Consider the following 23173-nt stretch of genomic DNA (forward strand, 5'->3'; position numbering starts at 1 on the left):
AGCCCCCCCCCCCGCTGGGCCCAGACAGCCTATGGAAGACCCAGCTGCCAACGGGCACCACCTGTTAGACATTCAGGCTCCAAGTCTCCATAGGCTTCCACATCCCTGCAGCAAGAGCTGCCCTCCATCTCTGTCCTCCCCCCCCACCTACCCTTTTTTACTTTATTATCAGCCACCTGTTTATTATGTTCTCAGCTATTTCCATCCCCAACAACAGGTGGGGCCTTTCCCCTGGGAGGCAATGGCAGGGGAAGGGAAGCAAGACTCATGGGTCTATTCCCAGCTGTGGAAGGACATTAATACGTCTGGGACAGAACAAGGCAGGCTTCGAGCCAGGACTCCTGGGTTCTCGGGGAGGGACAGAGCTGAGCGGCCGATTTTCTTCGCCAGTTCAGATTACAGACTTTCCTGCATGGTGTAGGGAAGATCATAGCCAGGCGCTCAAAATTATTTTGTCAGAAACAGGGATGGGGGGGGGGATTTAATTCAGTTTGAAGCCAAATCTGTCAAATTCCCACTTTCTGAAACAGTATGAGAACCGAAACACAGCCATCCGTTGAGATTCGCACGTGTCTGAATTTTCTTGAAGTAGTTTTCCCACCAGTGTTTACAAAAATGCATATATTAGGGGAAAATGTGTATAAAAATGAATACGTTAGTGAAAATAACATACAAAATGCCTTATCTTAGGAGAAAATGCTTGCCAAAATGTGTATGTCCATTGAAATTGGGTACAAAAATGTGTATAGCGGGAAATTTGCACTAAAACGCTGAAGAATTTTCATGAGGATTTAAAAAAAAAACCCTCACATTTTTGTAGAACTGAATTTATTACTGGAAAAACGAGAAACGGAGAGAACCAAAACGGACAGATCTTCCCATTCCTAGTCAGAAAGAAAGTCTATCACACCTCTGGCTATGGTCCACTTGGAAAAGGGAGGGGAATGCAGTCAAGATTCTGCATAACAAGTTTGCTTTCTGCTGCCTGGTTGGCCTGTTTAGGTTTGCTTCTGTGCCTTCCTTAATTTTTCTACTCCTCTTCATGGGGAGGAGTAAGCAGGAACGCATGGCACTGAAGTCTCTGTCCTGCTGATTCCTGGGCATCCTAGTCTTATCCTCCAGATGACACGTCTGGTTCCTCTGCATTTCCAACACACAGAAGCACCTGGCCCCATACCCATGGCAGATGGGCACTCCTGAATTTTAAAAATGGCCCCATCCTTTTCTTGAAGCCATGCTTTCTGATCCAGTATGCCTACTTCTTCAGTCTGATCTATGTCCGTTGGGGAAGCAAGTGGCGGAATTCTGGTAAAATAATGGGCTGCAGGCGAGGAATCAAAGGGTCATAGTCAACTATTAGTAGACCCGTTATAATGAAGGAACCAAAGTTAGTCATGTCTAGGAACTTCAGTGGGTCTACTGTGAGTAGGACTAATATTGAATACCACCCAGATATTTGACTGTTCCTGCATGCATGCATGCACACACACAAACACTGCAAAAAGAAAAGGAACAGAGGAGATACTGGGTTGGACTAGAACTTGTTCCTTGACGTGCTAGATTTTCCTTGCAAGGTGTTGTGTGGAATTTTGTTTTGTTTTGGCATGTAGGAGTATCTGGGAATGGCATCCTGCACACGCAACATGAAGCAGTGCAGTGTAATCTACTGCCTCCACATTCTACTCCCATCATTCTGCTGCATGGGTAGACCAGGCAAGAGTGGAAGGAAAGCATTTTTGCTCATACTCAGAGGCACCCTGGCCTTTACTGTTACTATATGTTACATGCTGTGGGGCTGGGTTGACTATGAAAATAGCGGAACCCCGGTTCTGCTGGTGATTTGAGGCCAAGGCTGTAACCTTTCTATCTCTGGACTGAGTTCCAGAGGACCTGCTGCTGACCTTGATAGAGGTCAAAGAGACGGGTTGGGGGGAACCTGTCCATCTCTTTCCCCCCCCCCCATCTTCATGCTTTGCCTGCACTTGACTGTCTTGGCATGGCAGATTAAATGCGCCTTTGAATTCTTTGATCCTCCTCCATTCCCTCCCCCCCAAAATATAAGATCTCAAAGGGTCTCCTGTGTTTCTTTTGCCTCCAGCCAAGGCTCATGGGACACCCTCCACACCGATTCCCTTTGAATCTTCAAAGCCTTTGCATGCTTTAACTGATTACACATTTAGCATCTCTAATCTCCTTTTGGCCCCCACCCTGGAGGCAGCCTTGGGACTTGTCCCTCTTCTTTCAAGCTTGTCTTGTCACGCTTACTCTGATGTTCCTCCAGCTCCACATTTCAGAGGTGGGGGGTGGGGAAGGAGGGGCAGCTGGAGGTCTCTTGTGAGCTCTAAGAGAAGATCAGAGCCATTCCCTCTGCTGGTCTTCTCCAATCCTGTGGTTGCCCTCGACCAAAAGCAGCGCTCAAATATGGGAGGGAAGGTAGGATGGCCCAGGGGTGCCATCAGGGCAGGCTTCCAGGCCCCACTCAGCAGAATGAGCAGGTGGGCCTCCCAGTGCAGCAGGGCTGGCTTATGACCACATTTTGAACAAGCATGTTACCATCTGCGCTAGAGCTCCCCTCCCCACCTTATAAGACCATCAAGTCTGGAGTCTAACTGCACCACTGGGGTGCCATGCATGAAATTCAGAAGCCACTATCCCAGACTCGCCTGAATTGTATCTACATTATATCCCCCTAGACTTTTCTAAAAACTGTACCCAAAGGGGGGGTCATAAAAGGTGGCTGGGAGCCCCCTCTCCCCCCCCCCCCGGTCATTTGAGCACTGGATCACTGAGTTGTTCTCTTTATGAGAACATCTCCAACATTAGGCCCAAGGAAACTGGTTTTTCGCATCCTGCTAGGAACATGGTTCCCCTGTGCAATTCTCTGCCGCCAGATATGAAAATGATAATCTAAGAAGGTGCTCTCCTCCCCATCTGTCTTAAATCTTCTAGATCTTTTCCTTTGGAGGCTAGAAATAGCAGCCTTGTGGTGCAGAAGGCTTTCCGCTTCATTGCGTTCACCATACAATTGGTGTGTGCTACTTTTTTCAAAGCTGGTGAAATTGTCACGGTCTCCTCCCCACAACAGCCATGGAAGGGGAAGAGGAATTGCCTGGTGAGACCAGCCTGTTTCCATCAGTGAACCAAGAGACACTTCCCTACGAGGGAGGACAGGTTAAAAGGCGAGAAAGGCCATTCCCAAACGTGTATAAGTCTATGGGGGATGATGGTGGGTGGGAGACTAAAATGTACTTCCGTTAGATTGCATCTGTTCAGAGGTGTCACAAAACAAACAGGAAGGTTACAATGGGAGAGGAAATCTATCAGTGTGGCCAGCAGTCCAGAAACCTGATACCAGTGCATTTAAAACAGCATTTCTGTCTTAAGTATGTGTGTACCAACAGTGTGCAAAAAGAGGCTCAAAAGCACTTTAAAGACTGCAGTCTTAGAGCCCATCCTGACTGCTGTTTACTGCTGTTTTATTGCAGGTGTATGCAGCAGCCTGTCCTTGACGCTTTAATAGTGGCTTTGTATTGGACCATCCAGGGCTGTGGAGTCAGTACGCCAGGCCTTCGACTCCGACTCCTCTATTTTTCTACTGTCCGACTCTGACTCCTTCATAAATGGCAAATGTATATTACCTAGTAATAACAAATTTACTGTAGTAAAATGGTAGCACAAGGCATTTCATCACCACCACGTGAATCCAGAGCTCGGAAAAGTTACTTTTTTGAACTACAACTCCCACAAGCCCAATCCCTGGGGCTGATGGGAGTTGTAGTTCAAAAAGTAACTTTTCCAAGCTCTGGATTCACGTGGTGGTGATGGAATGCCTTGTGCACCATTTTACTACAGTAAATTTGTTATTACTAGTTAATATACATTTGCCATTTATGAAGGAGTCGGAGTGGGAATCGGAGTCGGAACATTTCTACCGACTCCGACTCCACGACTCTGACTCCGCAGGCCTGGGACCATCCACACATCATTCCACTTGTATCAGTTGTTCTGAGATGCTTCCCCAACGCTCCTGCATTATTGCATCCACACTTTCATCCCACCTATTCCATTGTCTGCATTCCCACCATTGCTAGTTCCCCCCTTCCTCCTCCACCACCCAGCGGAGTGGCCAGGCCACCATACCTTCATTTCTACACTTTTAAAGACTTTATGTTTAGGTTGCAATTGCTGCACTTAAACCACACTTGCTTGCAGAGGGGAAAAACACACATAGAAATGGCAGTGTATGGCATCAACAGCAAGTATGTGGAAATGGCATCTGGGATGGCAAAGAGAAGTGTGCGACAGGAAGATCGATCTCACTGACCCACCTCTTTCTCCCTCTCTCATTGTCTGCAGAACTGTCTGAATGTTTTATGGTGAATGGGGCTGACTACCGGGGCTCACAGAACAGGACCTCACCTGGGAGCGCTGGGCGACCCTGCCTCTATTGGAACCAGACGCGAGAGCATGCCTACAACACCGCCAAGTATCCCAATGGCGAGTGGGGGCTGGGCAGTCACAACTATTGCCGGAACCCAGATGGCGACGTGCAGCCTTGGTGCTACATCTCAGAGAATGAGGAAGGGATCTACTGGAAGTATTGCGATATCCCCACCTGCCACAGTGAGTACAGGTGACTGGGTGGACAGCATATGTGTGTGTGTGTGAGAGAGAGCGCGAGAGCGAGAGCGAGCATCCCTCTAGATGTTCTGCGGAATTCAAGCTGTAATATGATAAAATACAATATATAAGAAATAATAGAAGCAATAAAATGCCATTTAAAACCATACAGCATCTGGCACAGCGCATTACAGGTGCTACAACAGGGAGAGAAGTCATTAAGACCATGAGAAATTTTCAAGTAGTCCGCGGGGAAAAAAGTTTGGGAACCACTGAGCTAGTTCATACGACATGGTAAGCCAAACTATGGCTTAGCGAGATACGTGGATTTGCAAGTTCCCAAAGAGGACCCCACAGCTGCTTTGCTCCTCGCCATCCTTTTTAGTGCTGCCCTGTGCAGAGCTAAGCCAGGATTTGGCTTCAGTGTGTGGTGTCCAACCCAGGACTCGACTGTTAGAGCAGTTAACTGTCAGAGCGGTACGACAATGGAACCAATGATCTAGGGAGGTGGCGGGCTCTCCAACACCGGAGGCCTTCAAGAGGCAGCTGGACAGCCACCTGTCGGGTATCCTTTTTGGTGGATTCCTGTATTGAACAGGGGGTTGGACTCGATGGACACAGAGATCCCTTCCAACTCTACGATTCTATGACTCGTGGTTAAGCTTTCTCCATGTTAACCTTGAGCTGTAGCCACTATTTTTATGCATTCAGTGACTTGAATTGCATCACTCAACTTGTGTTGAGGCTGTTGCAGTTTTGTATTGAATCGTCATCATCATGACCTGTTCATTTTGTATGCCACATTCCCACAAACTGTGCCCCAAATGGCCTACAACATATCATGGGAACAATAAGTATAACAATGCAAAACAATGGGCCTGGTTTGGGTGTGGGCAGCCATGTAACTGGAATCCTTTGTTGTTCACTCCAGTGCCTGGTTATGTTGGTTGCTTCTTGGATTCTGGGACCCCTCCAGCGCTGAGTGGGAGCAGCGGCACCTCCACCAAGCTCACAGTACAAGTTTGCCTCAGCTTCTGCCGTAAACGGGGCTATAAGGTTAGTCATGGGCATGTCACTAGGCAGGGCTGGCTCCAGGCATGACTGGGCCCTTGGGCACCAGCCTGCCCTAGGCCCACAGAGCCCTCCCACACCTACCTCTCCTGCTGCAGTAAATGCTGGCTGCACTGCTTGCGCATGCCTGCCATCAACCAAGATGGTGGCCAAGGCTTCCCTAAGGGGCTGATGCCTCCACCGCCATCTTGGTTGATGGCACGCATGCACGCAGCGCGGCCAGCACTCACCCCGATGGGAGAGGTATGTGGGGCAGGCGTTACAGGCCTGCACAGTTGTAGGGGGGTGCCTGGGAACTCCCTCTCTGCAATCTGTGGCAGGGTCGGGAGCCGATGCTGCTGCTGATTGCGGAATGGGAGCTCTACCCACCCTAAGGAGGGGTCTTTCAGGGGCCCCTCTGGTGCCAGGGGCCCTCAGCCAGGGCCCAACCTGGCCACCCTCTGGTGCCAGCCCTGTCACTTGGCTCCCTGTGCCTAAAGATATATTCAGGCTTATGGCCAGGCCTGAAGGGACATGATGTAGCAACTGTGAATTGTATTCAACTAAGTCACACTCAGAGTAGACCCATTAAAATGGATGGACAACTCTAGAGGCCACAGCCTTTCGTCCCTATCCTGCCTGAAGCATCTGTTCTTCCATAAGTTATATAATTCAAGGCACACACATCCAAACTCCAAATTGAATTGGGTGTGGTGGATCTCCCAGTGGAAGCACAATAAATTGCTAAGGGACCCATTAATTTCTTCTTTCTTCACTGCCCTGCACACACAGTTTATGCATATGTCTTCACTGATCTTGGGTCTGGAGACTGCTGCCCCTTTATATGATTGGCCTTGCACCCTACTGTATCTTCGCCAATGGATGAGAGCAGGGACCATCAAGCACACCATACCCCTTATGAGTTTCCAGCCCATCAGCCTAATCCTGAGCTCTGAGCAAGGTGCTCTTGTCTTGCTGTTCCAGGCTATCCGTTTTTATTAGCACAACAAATGCACAGTTGTTACCCATTTATTGTGTTCAGTTTGGACTTCTGCCCTTGTGGTTATGCTTCTGTTCTGGGGATGTTGCATTTTCTGATCATTACATGCATTGTCGTTTTGTACCAGAGGAAATGTTTGGTTCATCCCCTAATTATAGTATCCACCATTTAGTCATTCTCACAGGAATCACATGTAGCCCAGGGCCCTCAAGGAAATGTTGGGTTCTTTCCCTGATTTTCATCTGTCTTTTTTAAAAAAGCTAATCTCTAGTCCTTTTGTTTATGAAAATGTATCTAAATATCTGCAGGTACTATTCTACCCAGTTGGTTCAACAAGAAATAAACCCAGGTCCTGCTGCTTCTGGCCAACGCGTGCAAAAGATGATTGGCCAGTAAACCTGCCCCCAGCTTCTTGCGGACAATGAAGAAAGGATCGTAGCTCAGTGCTAGAGCATCTGCCTTGCATGCAGAAGGTCCCAGGTTGCATCCTTGGGGTGGTATTTAATGCTAATCCTACTCAGAGTAGACCTGTTGAAGTTAATGGACATGACTAGCTAAGGTTCATTATTGTCAGTGGTTCTACTCTGGGCAAATGTTAGTTGAATACAATCCCTAGTAAGTCCCATCGAACCCAATGGGGATTACTCTGAAAATGCATGCACAGGATTGCACTGTTAATGAACAAATGTCTTGGAAAGTCATGTTACAGGGAGGGCCGGCACCAGACTCCAGCAGGCCCTTGAATGTGGTGATGTGGTGGCACTACTACCGCTGCCTTAAATAGGCCTGGCTGCATCAGTATGTTAGTATACTTCACACATGCACCTACCATCATCCAAGATGGCGATGGGGGCGTGTTGGTGCCCCTGCCACCATCTTGGGTGATGGCAAGTATGCACACACTGATGCAGCAATGCGGGAAGTGGTGTGGCCAGCCCACATCAGTGGGGGTGTTGCCTGGGAAGGTGGCTCGAGCTCTGGGATCCGTGCCAGCATCCCAATGCTAATGTGGATTGTGGAGCAGGAGCTACACCCACCCAGCCCCAGCAGCAGGGCCCCCTGTCAACTGCAGGGGCCCTCGGCCAGTGCCCAACCTGGCCGCCCAATGGCACCGAGCCTGGTTATAGGAATAGATCTAACCCGACACACACACATTTTCTTAACCACTTTTCTCTTTCTTTTTTGAAGTTTGCTGGGGTAGAGGCTGGTTATGCCTGTTTCTGTGGTCATGAAGTAGATGTCCGGCGGAGCCAGCCAGTGAGTGGCGTGGAATGTGACCAAGTCTGCTTTGGCAAGTCCAGCGAGTTGTGTGGGGGAGATGGCCGGATTGGTATATACAATGGTAAGTGTAAGGACGTCAAAGCACCATCTTGGATCTTATTTTTTTAAAAATCTTCAATAAAGATGTATATGCATGTCATATTTTTTTTTATTTTTTTTAATTCAGTTTATTAGTCACCCATCTGGCTAGAAACCCAGCCACTCTGAGCGACGTACAAAATAAAGGCATATAAACATCAAACATAAAAGTATATAAACATCAAAAAACAAGCAATAAAACTAAACAACAAAGTAGAAGCTATCCCCCAACCCACACAGCCCAACCCAAAGACCAGAAAGTCCTCCTAAAGAAGCTGCATTTGAAGGCTGGAGGGTGGGGCAAGGCAGGTGGAAGCAGCTTCCCCTGATGGCAAAAGAGTCTCTCTCCCCTCATGTACACATGATATAGGTACGTGCACAGAAGTAGGGAGAATTTTTTTTCTCTTTCTCCCATAATTCCAGAATGTGGAGTTTGTGTTTAGGACAGGTTAAAAAAAAAGTACATCTTCACACAGCATATAATTAAGGCTGCATTCCTGTACACACTGACTAGGGAGCAAATCCATTTGAATTCAGTAGGACTTACTTCTATGTAGACTAGACATGAGAGCCAGTGTGGCATAGTGGTTAAAGTGTTGGGCTACAACCTGGGAGACCAGGGTTCAAATCCCCACACAGCCATGAAGCTCACTGGGTGACCTTGGGCCAGTCACTGCCTCTCAGCCTCAGAGGAAGGCAATAGTAAACCACCTCTGAATACCGCTTACCATGACCACCCTATTCATAGGGTCGCCGTAAGTCGGAATCGACCTGAAGGCAGTCCAGACTAGACATGCATTGGATTGCGCTGCATCTTAAGGAATCTGCTGCCACAACATGAGGTGATTGATAGCCCCTAGTTATGTGGCAGAGGTAGGGATAGGATCTGCTTGTTGGTGCCTGTATGCACACCTTTTGTCACAACAAGGGTGCTAAACATTTAGGAGTGGGTAAGAGAGTATCCTGATTAGAAATAGGAAGACTGGTTCATGGAAGAGCTTTTGCGTATTTTGGTTTAGAAAAGGGAAACTTGGTTTTTGAGATTTTTTTTTTCCTGTTTTTCAGACACGCTCGAGTTTTCTTTCCCCAATATTGATTCCTGGGGGATGTCAGAAGTGTGGCGTGTAAGCTTAGCAGCCGAGTTTTCAATTTTTTAAAAAATTGTTTTTAACAACAAGAAGAACAAGATTTGATATGTAGGGTGCCACACATATTCTCAGGAATATTTAAAAGAGCCCTCTGATACCTAAATTACGTTAAAATCTAACTATAACATTCAAGCGATGGGACCATTAACAATGACCATCCTTAAGATTTCGGTGATTGGGCTGGAATATAAGGAATCAGGCTGTCCTTAACGTATATGGAATAGCGTTATTATAGAATGCTATAATATACTATAATTGTATTGTACACTTGGGTCGTCCCATGTGCCCTCTCAGAAAAGTGATAATAAATGGTTTCTTTTTATTTAATTTATTATACTTTTAAACCTCACTGTTCCTTTATCTTCACAATGAACTTGTGAAGTAAGCTAGGCTAAGGGATCATGAACAGTCTAAGGTTACCCAGGGTCACTCTGTAAATGAGTGAGGATTTTGACTTGGGTATCTTGCACTATTATACTGCACCACTTTTTAAAGATATATAATACATTATTATTATTTATTAAATTTATGTCGTGCCCTTCCTCCCCAAAGCAGCCTTGCTTAATATGTATACATGTATGTGTATGTGTGTATCACCCTAATTTCTAATAATGCAGGTACACTTTTTTCCCCAAATTAAAACAGGAGTGCACTTCATTCTTATACCTGAAAAGTTTTTTTTTCTTTTAAAGTGCATCTGATTTAAGCCTCAGTCATTAAGGAGTTCATCTGCTGTGTCTCTGAGTGATTCATTGTTCTGGGCAGGATGATTTTCTTTGATGGCAGGTTATTTCACAGTGTCTCTGCATTAGAGATGAAAGATGGCTGGTCCTCAGCCAAAGCTGATTGGAAGAGGTAAGATCAGAGCAGTGAATTACCCAGAGATGCAGCAGAGAGCTTCCTCTGCGGGTGGGCCGGTCTACTGCATCAGGATGGCTGAACAATCCAGTCTCACCTAGCATCAATCTGCAGTAACATTAGCATCCTTTAGTGGAGGCTAATTGGAAGGAGGGAAGGCTAGATCGGTAAATTATGCAGAGATGCAGTAGGCAGCATCCCCTGTCGAGTGGATGCTTTGGCCCCGCAAATGAATGTCACTGGTTTCTCATAGCTCAGTAACAGCTTTCTTGCAGTGCTCCAACATACTCTGGCAGACAGTTTGGTAATTACTATATTATGTATTATTACCCAGTTGTGAGGAGTGTGTTGAGTGTCTTAAGCTTCTGCCTTAACTCCTGTATCACCTCCTGTATTACCTGCACTCTGTTCCTACTATGAACTTGGTAGACCAGGGAGGGGATATAGAACAGCGATAGAGCATCTGCTTTGCATCCAGAAGGTCCCAGGTCCAGTTATTTCCTCTGTCTGAAAACTCAGAGAGCCTCTGCCAGTCAGTGTAGAAAGTACTTAGCTAAGTCAACCAATGGTCTGATGCAATACCAAGCAGCTTCCTAAAAGACAATAATGCTGGGAAAAACAGAAGGGAGTAGAAAAAGAGGAAGGCCAAACAAGAGATGGTTGATGGAGGTCACAGATTCATAGGGTCGCCATAAGTTGTAATCGACTTGAAGGCACATAATAACAACAACATGTTCCTATGACTGAACTCTGGGCTTCAAAGGTGCCACCTAGGTGGTAATACCAGTGTGCAATGCCTGAGCATCTAGTCAGCCGACCCCAAGGACCAATTGCAACCCATCAGGCCCTATAAAGCCTTACTTCAAAGCTTGCTTCTCACTCAGAACCAGTTGCCACCCATCTCTGTGGCTGCCTCAGATCCTGACCCCTGCCTGGCTCTCACTATGCCCATGCTTCAATCTGGTCTTCCTGATCTTTCTCTTGCTTACTGGGATCATCTTGACACTTGCCTCACTGTGGCCGCACACCTTCCTCTGGTCCCTCCGATTCTTGTTTGCAGCTCTGGACCTTGACATCTGCTTGCTTTAGGACCACATGCCTGGTTCTGGGCTATGTGGGCTGCCAGCCAGCTCCCTGGGTCCCAAAACTGAGCAGCCTGAAGCCCAATCCTGCTAAGAACATAAGAAGAGCCCAGCTGCATCAGACCAAAGGTCTGTCTAGTCCAACATCTTGTTTCTCATAGTGGCTATCCAGAGGCTTGTGGGAAGCCCATGAGTAGGTCATGACCCCAACAGCGCTCTCCCCGCTGATGTTCCCAAGCAAATGGTACTCAGAGGCATATTTCCTCCAGTACTGAAGGTAGTGCACAGGCATCCCAAGTAGTAGCCATTGATGGCCTTCTCTTCCATGAATTCATCTAACCCTCTTTTCAAGCTGTCCAAGCTGGTGGCCATCCCTGCCTCTCGTGGCAGTGAATTCCATAGTTTAACTGTGTGGTGTGTGTGAAGAACTTCCTTTTCCCTGTCCTGAATCTCCCACCACTCAGCTTCACTGGATGACCCCAGGGGTTCTACTACTATGAGAGAGGGAGAACAACTTCTCTCTATCCACGTTCACCACTCTGTGCATCATTTTATACACTTCTGCAAGCCTGGTCCCAAATCTGTTAGCCATCGTACTCTGTGCAAAAGCCGATGATCTTCTCATCTGGATGGGGAATTTAGTTTTAGAAGCTACACTTTTAAAATCAAACTCATTTTTCTCCATAGGCCCAACTCTCACTTGTAGCCTGCCTGCCACAGGGCTGGCAGCTGACTCCACAACTGTGTGGTCAATCATTTGGGTGAAGTGGCTTTTGGGGAATGTCAGCCACACCTTCGCAAACTGGGCTGTGCTAATGTGCTCAAAACCACTGTAGCCGTATGGAGAGCTGTTTTGCACAAGCGCCCTGCTATGCAGAACTGCATTTCGAGTGGCCACCCTCCTGACCCCCCCAAGTGGGTTGCGTGTTTGGATGGGGTTCGCCATCTAGACAAAGTTAAATCAGAGCTGACTGAAGTGCAGGGGGATGCCACTGGGAGGGGCTGCTGACAGAGGGGAGGAAGCAGCAGCTCCTGTATGTGGTGCTGGTTTTTGGTAAGTAACAATGACCCCATGGTAGCTCTCATGGGTGTTTCACTCTCCTCATCTTCCTTGTTGCAATGCTGAAAGTCTCCAGTTCAAAACTGAGCTCGTCAAAGTCAGTCCGTCTTAGCCTTCCCTTCTCATCTGCAGTCCTACTGGCTTACTGGGTGGCCACTGGCATCCCTACCACACATAATTGCTTCCAATATGCTTCCGGGCCAGATTCAAAGTGTTGGTACTAACCTATAAAGCCTTATACAGCGCGGGACCACGATACCTGTCGGAACGCCTCTCCCGATATGCACCGGCCCATACACTACGGTCTACTACGAAGGCCCTCCTCTGTGTCCCGACCCATAGGGAGGCCCGGAGAGTGGTGACAAGATCTAGGGCCTTCTCAGTGGTGGTCCCCGAACTATGGAATAGTCTCCCTGAGGAGGTGCGCTTGGCGCTGACATTATCATCTTTTTGGCGCCAAGTTAAAACCTTCCTCTTCTCTGAGGCATTTTAATTTAAGTCGACTTAATTTTAAACTGCTGTATCTGATTTTAGATTGTACAGTTTTTATATACTTTGTTCTATTAGATTGTGTAATTTTATTGTATTTTTCTGATGTTCACCGCCCAGAGAGCTATTGCTAGTCGGGCGGTATATAAGTCTAATTAATAAATAAATATAAAATAATAAATAAATAAATAAATGCATTATATACAATGTGTGTGTTCTAGGCCCACAGACTTTCCTAGCCTTGGATCTTGCTGGACTACAACTCCCATCTGCCCAGCATCATGGCCAATGGGCAGGAATTATGGGAACTGTAGTCCAGCAACATCTGGGGACCCAAAGGTTGAGAAAGGCTGTTCTAGGGCTTTAAACACTGGTCTGGCATGGCGTGGACTGCCTTCAAGTCGATCACGACTTATGGCGACCCTATGAATAGGGTTTTCATGGTAAATGGTATTCAGAGGGGGTTTACCATTGCCTCCCTCTGAGGCTAGTCCTCCCCAGCTGGCTAGGGCCTGCTCAGCTTGCCATAGCTGCACAAGCCAGCCCCTTCCTTGTCCGCAACTTCCAGCTGGGGGGCAACTGGGCTCCTTGGGGACTATGCAGCTTGCCCACGGCTGCACAGGTGGCAGGGCACGTAACCCTTGAGCCACTCACTGTGGGGGTGATCTTTAGCTGGCCCTTTGACGCCCAGGAGACATGAGCGGGGATTTGAACTCACAGACTATGGACTCTAAAGTGTTATATTTGCTAGGGGATGTGTCACCCAATCAAAGACATTGTATTTGATTAATTGACCAATTAAAGCTCCATAAAGCTGCAGACCGGGGGGGGGGAGGAATCATTCTAAAGAAAGAAGCATACTTCCTCTGTTTAGCAATGGTGCACACTGATGTCACAGCAGACATGCTTTTAGATGAAATGCCTCTTCTAAGATGGCACTTGCCATCTGCCATTTTTATAAGGGCTTGTGATTAAAAACATGCATTTTTTTAAAAAAGATCTGATTATTAAGGGGCACTTTTTGTCAGTGAAGATGTTTTTCAATTGACGAGCCAAATGGTCTAAATGTTGCAGCCCTAACATCGATTCCAATCTCATTCTGATCCTTCCCCGCCCTTCTTTCCACCCCACAGTATCCATGGGTGCCTGTCAAGGAAACTTCAGTGAACTCTCTGGAGTGATTTACTCTCCACAGTTCCCAGATGACTATGAGGCTGACAGCAACTGCACCTGGGCCCTGCGCCCCCTGGGCTGCGAGTCCGTGGAGCTCACTTTCCGGATCTTTGACATGCACGACCCCAATGACCGCCTGGAGCTGCGGGATGGACACAACAACTTATTGCTGGCTCAGTTTGATGGGCGCCGGAGGCCAGGGCTTTCCCTGCTGCTCCCCACCAATTTCCTGCTCCTTTCCTTCCAGTCGGATCAGCTTCTGCAAGCCCAGGGCTTTGCCATCTTGTACAGAGGTATGCACGGTCTGAGGCCTTCCCCCTGACACTGCAATGCAGCTGCCTCTGGGGTAGAGTTGGCGGGCTAAACCTGTTCCACCTGTGTTGAGCAACACTGCTCTGATCCTCCACGGAGATGGGCTCTCTGGGATCTGAAAAGGAAGCCGCCTCCTGAAGGAGTCTGGAGGGCAACAACAGCAAGGTGGATGGGGCCAGCGCCTCGGCCAAAATAACAACCCCTGCAAAATGCCTTTGTCCCTAAAGGGCTGCTGAGGACCGTGAGATTATGGTGGTGTGTGCACTGAGCGAGGCTGTCTTTGAACTCCCAGGCTCACCCCACCGCCTGCCAACTGTTTCCTGGGGCTTGGAGCGTCGGAATCTCTAATTAGAAGCTGTTGGTTCCACACCTGCGAGGGGAGGAGGGTGGAAGAGGACTGTCCCTCTGAACTGAGGCCCTGGGAATGGGGAAGATTTCTTTTGACAGCCGTTGGGAAGCCTTGGGAGTGGGTTACTCACACTTCCTCACCCTCCCGCCGGCTACAGCACCTTTGAAATAAAAACCCAATGCCCTCCATGTAGTCCAAAGGCTTAATGATGGGCCAGTTTCGCTCTCTGAATGCCTGTGCTTGTCGCCAAAAATGTTTGTGATTGCAGGGGTGGTGGTGTGTCTGCTAAGTGTGCATGGGGGACACTTGTAGGTGAGGGGTGGGGAATGAACGCTAAACAGTAAGAGCCTAAATACAAGTGGCCCAAAACATTATTCTGTAATTGTATTAAATTTTTTAAAAATGGGCTTACTTGGCGCTTGGTTGTCCCAGTGCCTCTGCATCCTTTGGCCAGAAAACAGAAGGATACCTTCTTACTAAATCAATGGGCAGGATACTGCTTGTACCCTTTTCTTTATATCACCATCCAATGCAGTAGGAAGTTCACTTTTTCCCCCTTTTGTTTTTAGAACACTGAAAATTAGAACTGGAAATTCAGGGAAGGGGCCTGGAATCCCCCTGAGCACCCTATAGACCGCAGGGGCAAGGACTTCAGGTTCCTGAGTGGGATCACACCTTTCCACCTGCCTCCAATATTATAGAAGCTGCCTTATACTGAGCCAGACCATTGGTCCGTCCAACCCAGTATTGCCTACCCTGACTTGCAGCTGCTGTCCAGGGTTCCGAGCAGAGAAGGGCCTTTCCCAGACAAGCTCCAAATTTGAGGGATCCTCTGATGGGGGCACAAACCTCCATCGGTGGCTCTCCTCCTATGTGGGTAAGCCCTCACAGGAGGTTTACCTGGTGGGAACCACCCTTTAAATTTCCCACAATACTCCAGAGCAGCCTTCCCAACCTGGCCAGCTGGGGCTGGTGAAAGTTGTAGTCCAAAACATCTGGAGGGCACCACGTTGAGGAAGATTACTCCAGAGTGATGCTACATTGCAGGTACTGTGAGAAACCCAGCTGCCTAGGAGTGGTCAGGATGCCAGAATTCTTTTTAAAAGGGGAGCCCGGGGGCAAGCAGGCCACAGTGGGCCCTGCTCTGATCCTGGCATCAGCCTGAAGATACCACATGGTGACACCAACCCTGGCCCTGCTACATAAGAACGTTTTAACTAGAGATGTCGGGGTGAAAAACTGGGCTTTTCAACATCCCATTTTTTAAAAGTTCATATATTTTAACCTTCCCCCAAGGAGTTCAAGGTGGCATACATGGCTCTCTGGCCCCCTAATTTTATCCTCACAACAACCCTCTAAGGTGCATTAGGTTGTGAGGTTGGAACTACCCTAAGGTCATTCAGTGAGCTCTATGGTTTAGCAGGGTTTAAACCCATGTCTCGCTCAGCCTATATGGACACACTGATTATCAGTGCTCTACATTGGCCCTTCCTTGAGTACTATGACAAGTTTTGCATTTAAAAAGCCAAGATCTTTGTATGTCAGACCAATGAAGCATGTTAAAATGGGAATTAGTATTAGTTGGTTCTCTGAGGTCACCTGATTCTAGCTGTGACATTAGACTGCGGGTTCAAAATGTGTGCATTTCCCTTCCTCCAAGTGGCACAGGGGGTTTAGAGAATTAGTGTGTGATCTTCAGGGCTTCAGGTTCAAATCCTATGATACTTGATAGTTATGAAGTTTACATGAAAAACCTAAGTGAGCAATCCAGTATGAGTTCTACATACATTTGGTCTGTCATCTGTAATAAACTATGGGGTTCCTTCCAGAAGACCTGTTCAATGAGCATTCATCCTGGTTCGTTTGTGGAGAGACTAGACAATGTTGGCCGTTTAACGAGCATTCATTCTAATTTGTTTGTGGGGAGATTAGATGATGTTGTGTCAAATGTGTTATCCCACATTTTCCATTGCGTTTTCCCATTACTTTCCTATCGCAAAGAGTCTGATCTTTTGGGGAAGTGGATTTGTTTCACAAGAGCTCCAAACTGGCTTTCATTTGTGCAGCCTAAATTTGCAAGGATGTGATTGAATCCCACCCAGGGCAGGCGCCAGAGGGTGGCCAGGTTGGGCCCTGGCTGAGAGCCCAGGCTGCCCAGAGGGGTCTTCCTTAGGGTGGGAGGGTAATACTTCCATTCCGCAATCCATGGCAGCGTTGGCTCCTGACCTTGCCATGGATCACAGAGAGGGAGCTCCCAGGGGCCCCCTATACAACTGTGCTGGCGCCCTCCTACCTCTCTTGTTGCGGTGAATGCTGTGCACGCTGTGCTGCATACCTTCCATTAACCAAGATGGCGGCAGAGGCTTCCCTAAGGGCCTGATGCCCCTGCCGCCATCTTGCTTGATGGCAGATGTGCATACATGCATGCCATCAACCAAGATGGTGGCGGAGGCATCAGCCCCTTAGGGAAGCCCCGCCGCCATCTTGGTTGATGGCAGGCATGCACACGCATTGCAGTCAGCATTCACTGCAGCAGGAGAGATAGGTTGCATGTGGGCAATTTCTGCGGGCCCGGGGCAGGCTAGTACCCAAGGGCCCAGTCACGCCTGGCACCAGCTCTGATCGCACCCCAAAACAGTGACAATCTGGATGTGCCCTGGGGCTCTTGTGTCATGTAGAGGGTAAGTGGAAAGAGCATGTGTATGTGTGTTTGGGGGATAAATAAGAGCTCACCATGCCAAGGGTGCATTCAAACAATTATTTATCCTGCAAAATTGATGTGGTAAAAATTATGTGGCTGGTGTCACTGTTTACTGTGTCTACAGCTAACGGTAATGAGTTAAGCCTGAGACCCTAGGAATAAGGTGTGCTAAAAATCCACTGTAAAGTCAATAAATGATTCTGATTTCCCTGCAGGAGTGAAGGGTCCCTCTATCGACGGAGCCAGGTCTGACTTACGGACCCTACCAGGTGATGGACCCCATCTCATCCCAACCTCCTCTGATTGGTTGAACTCCACCTGGACCTACAATTCCAATGAGTCTGCCATTGGAGTAGGAGGTAAAGAACGAGACTTGCGGTGAGGCTTGTTCTCTGAAGCTGCAGCTTGTAGTAACCTGATTGGCTGGCGCAGGACAAAACACAGTCTCTGATGAGGCCATTTTCCAAAGAACCTATGGGGCTAACAGGTTCATGCTAATGCATGTAAGATACCAAGCTACTATACCTCAAGGACCACTTCTCCCCATATGAACCAGCCCAGACCTTGAGGTCATCAGAGGTTGTTCTTTGTGTTCCCCACCTGAAGGAGGTACAGAGAGCGGCCACATGAGAATGGACCTTTCCATTTATGTGGTGTATTTTATTTTGTCAAGTCGCTTTGAGACACTTTACTTTGTGTGAAGTAACTGATAAATATAATAAATAATAACAACAACAATAACAATACATTAGGAGAGTGGGGGTTAGATAAGAGAAAGGAAGCATATGTGAGCTTAATCCATTTTCCATCCACCATTTAACTGTTCTAAAGAATTTCCCATAACAGCTTCCCATTCTAACACGTAGATTTCGAGTTGCAGGTAAACAAATGAAGGGAAGGGGAGAATCCAGTTGTGGGTACCATTTAGAGCTGAGAAATAGGCAGGGAAAGAGTTAAGCATGTCCCTCCCCCACCCTTAATCTTGATCTAAATTTTCTCTTCCAAAGCAGCTTCTTAAAAAAAAAGAAAAAAGTATTGGGGCTCTCTAATGTGCATTTGCGTGTAATGTAATAGGAATGTTCGAAGAATTTGATCTTTGCATATTACAATATGAAATGATCTGCACTTTTTGGACTAATGTGAATCGGAACATTGTTATCCACAAACATCCATAAGAGGATAAGGCCATGTTCAGCCTAGTCTATGGTTGGAAGCAATATGCTTCTGAATATCGATTACTGGAAATCGTAGGAGGGGAGAGTGCTCTTGTGCTCAGGTCCTGCTTGTGGACTTCACATTGGAGCATCTGGTTGGCCACTGTGGGGACAGTATACTGGACTAGATCGGCCATTAGCCTGATCCAGCAGGATCTTTTTATGTTCCTAAAACCCAAATGTTCTGATGCAGTTCTTAGCTAAAAAATAAAATATCAATACAGTATATACTTTCAAATGCATATTTTGAGAGAAAATAGGCTTAAAATGAATATGTTGTGAGAAGTTAATCTGCAAATTTTGTGCCAATTAAAAATAAATAAACTGCAGATTACTGGGAAAATAGCACGGTACGGACATAGGGGTAACAACATGCAAAAGTGACACAGTGAGGAAATAGACTGATTTGTCCATCCCTAATGTGCAGTTAGTGGACCTTTCCGTTCTCACCCTCTGTGGAAGTTGCTGTGGGGCAATCCAGCCGCCAGGGGTCATTTTCTCTACCTTTCCGTAATGTTCCGTGTAATGTTCTTTGTAGTGAGAGCTGGGATGGATGACCGTAGGGATCCTGAAAGCTCTGTTTTTCTGGACAAAGCTTTGCACATGTTGCACTTAAAAAGAACAAAAAAGAAAAATCAGAACTTAACATGCAGAAAAAAATGAATTATGTGACCCAAATATTATACAAATTAAGTAAACTTATTTATAGAATATAGTCAAACATGGACCTTGGATTTCAGGAAAGCCGATTTTAGCAAGCTCAGGGAAATGATGGGTAGGATCCCGTGGCTAGATAGACTAAAGAAAAAAGGAGCCCAAGAAGCGTGGGAGTTCTTGAAGAACATATTACAAAAAGCGCAATCGCAAACAATTCCAAAGAGGAAGAAAAATGGAAGACATCGGAAAAAGCCAATGTGGCTACACAGAAGACTGGTGGAGGAGGTAAAAGTAAAAAAGAGCATGTATAAAGAATGGAAGGAAGGACGCATCACCAAGGAAGAGTACCGACGAGCGGCTCGGGCTTGCAGGAATAGTGTAAGGAAAGCTAAAACCCAGAATGAGTTGAGGCTGGCGAGGGAAGCGAGGAACAACAAAAAGGGGTTTTTCAGATATGTTCGAAGCAAGAGAAAGACCAAGGAAACAGTGGGACTGCTGCTCAATGAGGATGGCAAAATGTTGACAGATAATGAGGAAAAAGCAGAACTGCTCAACACCTATTTTGCCTCCGTTTTCTCCCAAAAAGGGAACAGTGTGCAACTTTGCATCGGTAGCAATCTCAGTAAGGGGTCAGGACCGCAGTTTGAGATTGATAAGGAGATAGTCAGGAAATACCTAGTTAACCTAAATGAGTTCAAATCTCCAGGGCCTGATGAACTGAATCCCAGAGTATTGAAGGAACTTGCGGATGTACTTTCAGAACCTCTTGCCATCATCTTTGAGAAATCCTGGAGAACGGGAGAGGTGCCGGAGGATTGGAGACGGGCAAACGTCGTCCCGCTCTTTAAAAAGGGGAAAAAAGAAGATCCGGGGAATTACAGGCCGGTCAGTCTGACTTCAGTACCGGGAAAGATATTAGAACGGATAATAAAAGAGTCCATTGGCAACTATCTAGATGACAATGCTGTGATGAGAAGGAGCCAGCATGGGTTTGTCAAGAAAAAATCCTGTCAAACTAATCTCATCTCTTTTTTTGATCGGGTCACTAGCTTAGTAGATGGTGGAAATGCTGTAGATGTCATCTATCTAGATTTCAGCAAGGCGTTTGACAAAGTCCCCCCACGACCTTTTGATTAGCAAACTAGTCAAATGCGGACTACATGGAAATACTGTCAGGTGGATTCACAACTGGTTGGAAAACCGTACTCAAAGAGTGGTCGTCAGTGGTTCTGCTTCGGACTGGAAGGAGGTCTTGAGTGGAGTGCCACAGGGTTCTGTCCTGGGGCCGATACTCTTCAACATTTTTATCAATGACTTAGATGATGGGGTGGAGGGAAGCCTTACGAAGTTTGCGGATGATACGAAACTGGGAGGGATAGCTAACACAATGGAAGACAGGAATAAAATCCAAAGGGACCTGGATAGACTAGAAAATTGGGCTGAAATTAATAAAATGACATTCAATAAAGACAAATGCAGGATTCTGCATTTAGGCCACAAAAACAAAATGCACGGGTACAGGATGGGAAATACCTGGCTTAGCAGTAGTGCGTGTGAGAAGGACCTTGGAATTGTAGTGGATCGCAAGTTGAACATGACCCAGCAGTGTGATGCTGCGGCAAAAAAGGCAAACGCGGTTTGGGGCTGCATAAACAGAGCTATAGTTTCTAGGTCGAGGGAAGTAATAGTCCTACTATATTCTGCATTGGTCAGGCCTCATCTGGAATCCTGCGTTCAGTTCTGGGCGCCTCATTTTAAGAAAGATAGAGACAAGTTAGAGCGGGTTCAGAAGAGGGCGACAAGGATGATAGCCGGTATGGAGAACAAGTCTTATGAGGAAAGGTTGATGGAACTTGGCATGTTCAGTCTGGTGAAGAGAAGGCTGAGGGGTGATATGATTGCACTCTTTAAGTACCTGAAGGGCTGTCACATAGAGGAGGGTACAGATTTGTTCTCTGCTGCCCCAGAGGGTAGGACTAGGTCTAATGGTTTTAAGTTGCAGGAGCGTAGATTCAGATTGGATATTAGAAGGAACTTCTTGACAGAAGAGGTGGTGGGATCCCCTTCGCTGGATGTCTTCAAGCAGAGACTGGACAGCTATCTGCGGGAGATGCTCTAGCTGCGGATTTCCTGCTGTGAGCAGGGGGTTGGACTCGATGGCCTACAAGGCCCCTTCCAACTCTATGATTCTATGATTCTATTTTATATCTGCTTCTTTTTGCGCATTCCCCAGCCATAGGGAATGGAAGACAGCTGAGCATAGCACTGAAAGCCTCACCCCTCTTGGGCTTTTGCCAAAATCCCTGTGTGACCCTCACCCCACCTGGATTCTGCATTTTTACTAGGCATTGCCCATGCCCCTTCAGATCTATCTATATACCCACAGGGATTAGAAACATAAAAAAACAAAATCCCAGTCTCTCAGGTTGCTGAATGCTTGTGTGGTGCAATTAAGGAATTGTGGAATGCGTCAGCTCATATTTTGGGACCCTGCATTGCTAACATGCCTGCATTTCTCACCTGCCAACCACAAAGCTCTGTATCCACACATGTATGTGCATACATGTATACAAAGGACACCTTTATTTTGATTTACGCTATGTTCCAAACTTTTCCCCATAAGTAAGCTGCTCCTTATGCTGGCCAGGCTACCAAGACTTCAAATCTGCAGCCATCTTCTGCATTTTTATGGAAACTCTCTCTTCTCCAAACTGTATCATCATCATCATCAGTAGTAGTAGTACTAGTACTATTAGTATTAGTATTAGTATTAGTATTTTAATCTGTACACCACTTTTCCACATAAATGTCCCCAAAGTGGCTCACAACACCATAGTCTAGGAACTGGAAGTGTATTTTGCTGCACGACAGCAATCTCCTGGAGGCTGATGTTACATAACAAGGATGTGAACAGGGTGGTCCATGACAGATGCTATTGGAGGTCGCTGATTCATAGGGTTGCCATAAGTCGTAATCGACTTGAAGGCACATAACACCAACAACAAAGTGATAAGGAGGCTATGCAATTTTAGAGGGACTAAAAGGTGCTTTTAACCAAGGATAAGGAATTTGTGGCCCTCCAGATGTTGATGGATTCCAACTCCTATCAGCCCCAGCCCACACGGCCAGTGGTCAGGGATGATGGGAGTTGTAGTTCAATAACATTTGGAGGGCCACAGGTTTCCCCAGCCCTATTTTAAATCATCTCTTTGATCAGATCTTCTGTCTTTAAAAAGAACTGCTGTTTTCAAAACAACAGTATTAATAACAACAACAACAATAATAAATGAGATGAGACATCTGATCATGGATCCCAACCTCCTATCTACATTGGCCCAACAAAGATATTGGAAATGGCTGGCATTTGACTTTTTGGAGCTGCCTGATACAGCAAATACATTTAAATGTATATGGAAAGCACAGTATGCTTCTTTACTGAGTAAGTATTGGCCAGCACTTTACATAGAAATGTAAGCTAAATGATAGAGCATCTCTTATCATTTCTGCAGTGTTTGAAAATAATTTCCTTTTCCTTACAAGTCACCATATCTTGATCAAAATCTTCACTAAGCCTTGACTAAAATTGGGTGTAGCCACTGGTGGCAGGCAGAGACAGGCAGATAAAATTGCTCGGCACATCCAGTCCATTGGCCATCACCAGCAGCGTTGGCTACCTATTATCATTATATTATTTCACAGCTTTTCACAAAAAAGATGCCTCCAAGCAACTTACAATTTATAAAATACACATAGCAAAACAAGCTTTTAGGTTGCCTTCCTATCAGAAGCAGGTTGATGACTTTCCTCCTACAAGGACATTTTTATTGCCTTTGAAGCTGCAGGAATTTTTAAAGGAACTGAGTGTTGAGAGTGCTTACTTTCTTTTCACCATATCAAGGGCAGAATTAGAAAGAGACCTACTGCTCTGTAGTATGGTGGTTAATCAATCCTGCCTTGTAGTTTTCTAGATTTTGGTGGAAGGTCATACACCAAAAAGTATCTTTTGTTCTTTTGTGACACAGCTTGGGTGATGTATACAGCCACAGGGACCTTCATCTTAGCCATCCTCATCATCTCGTACCATCTACGCAAGAGGTAGGT

General features: G+C 46.6%; 1 protein-coding gene across 2 annotated transcripts in view; it reads left to right on the plus strand.

Moving 5' to 3' along the window:
• KREMEN2 (kringle containing transmembrane protein 2) overlaps nucleotides 1–23173 on the plus strand; it is a 37266-nt gene that overhangs the window by 12509 nt on the left and 1584 nt on the right. The window contains exons 2-7 of one of the 2 annotated variants that reach the window (XM_061588442.1): nucleotides 4357–4623; nucleotides 5552–5676; nucleotides 7859–8012; nucleotides 13800–14132; nucleotides 17417–17560; nucleotides 23095–23167. In XM_061588442.1, coding sequence (XP_061444426.1) covers nucleotides 4357–4623; nucleotides 5552–5676; nucleotides 7859–8012; nucleotides 13800–14132; nucleotides 17417–17560; nucleotides 23095–23167 — 1096 coding nt within the window. Of the gene's footprint in view, nucleotides 1–4356; nucleotides 4624–5551; nucleotides 5677–7858; nucleotides 8013–13799; nucleotides 14133–17416; nucleotides 17580–23094; nucleotides 23168–23173 lie in introns of both variants that reach the window. The other variant, XM_061588443.1, reaches the window with a different exon arrangement.

The sequence above is a fragment of the Rhineura floridana genome, chromosome 11 (genome assembly GCF_030035675.1).
Source record: "Rhineura floridana isolate rRhiFlo1 chromosome 11, rRhiFlo1.hap2, whole genome shotgun sequence".
Classification (NCBI taxonomy): domain Eukaryota; kingdom Metazoa; phylum Chordata; class Lepidosauria; order Squamata; family Rhineuridae; genus Rhineura; species Rhineura floridana.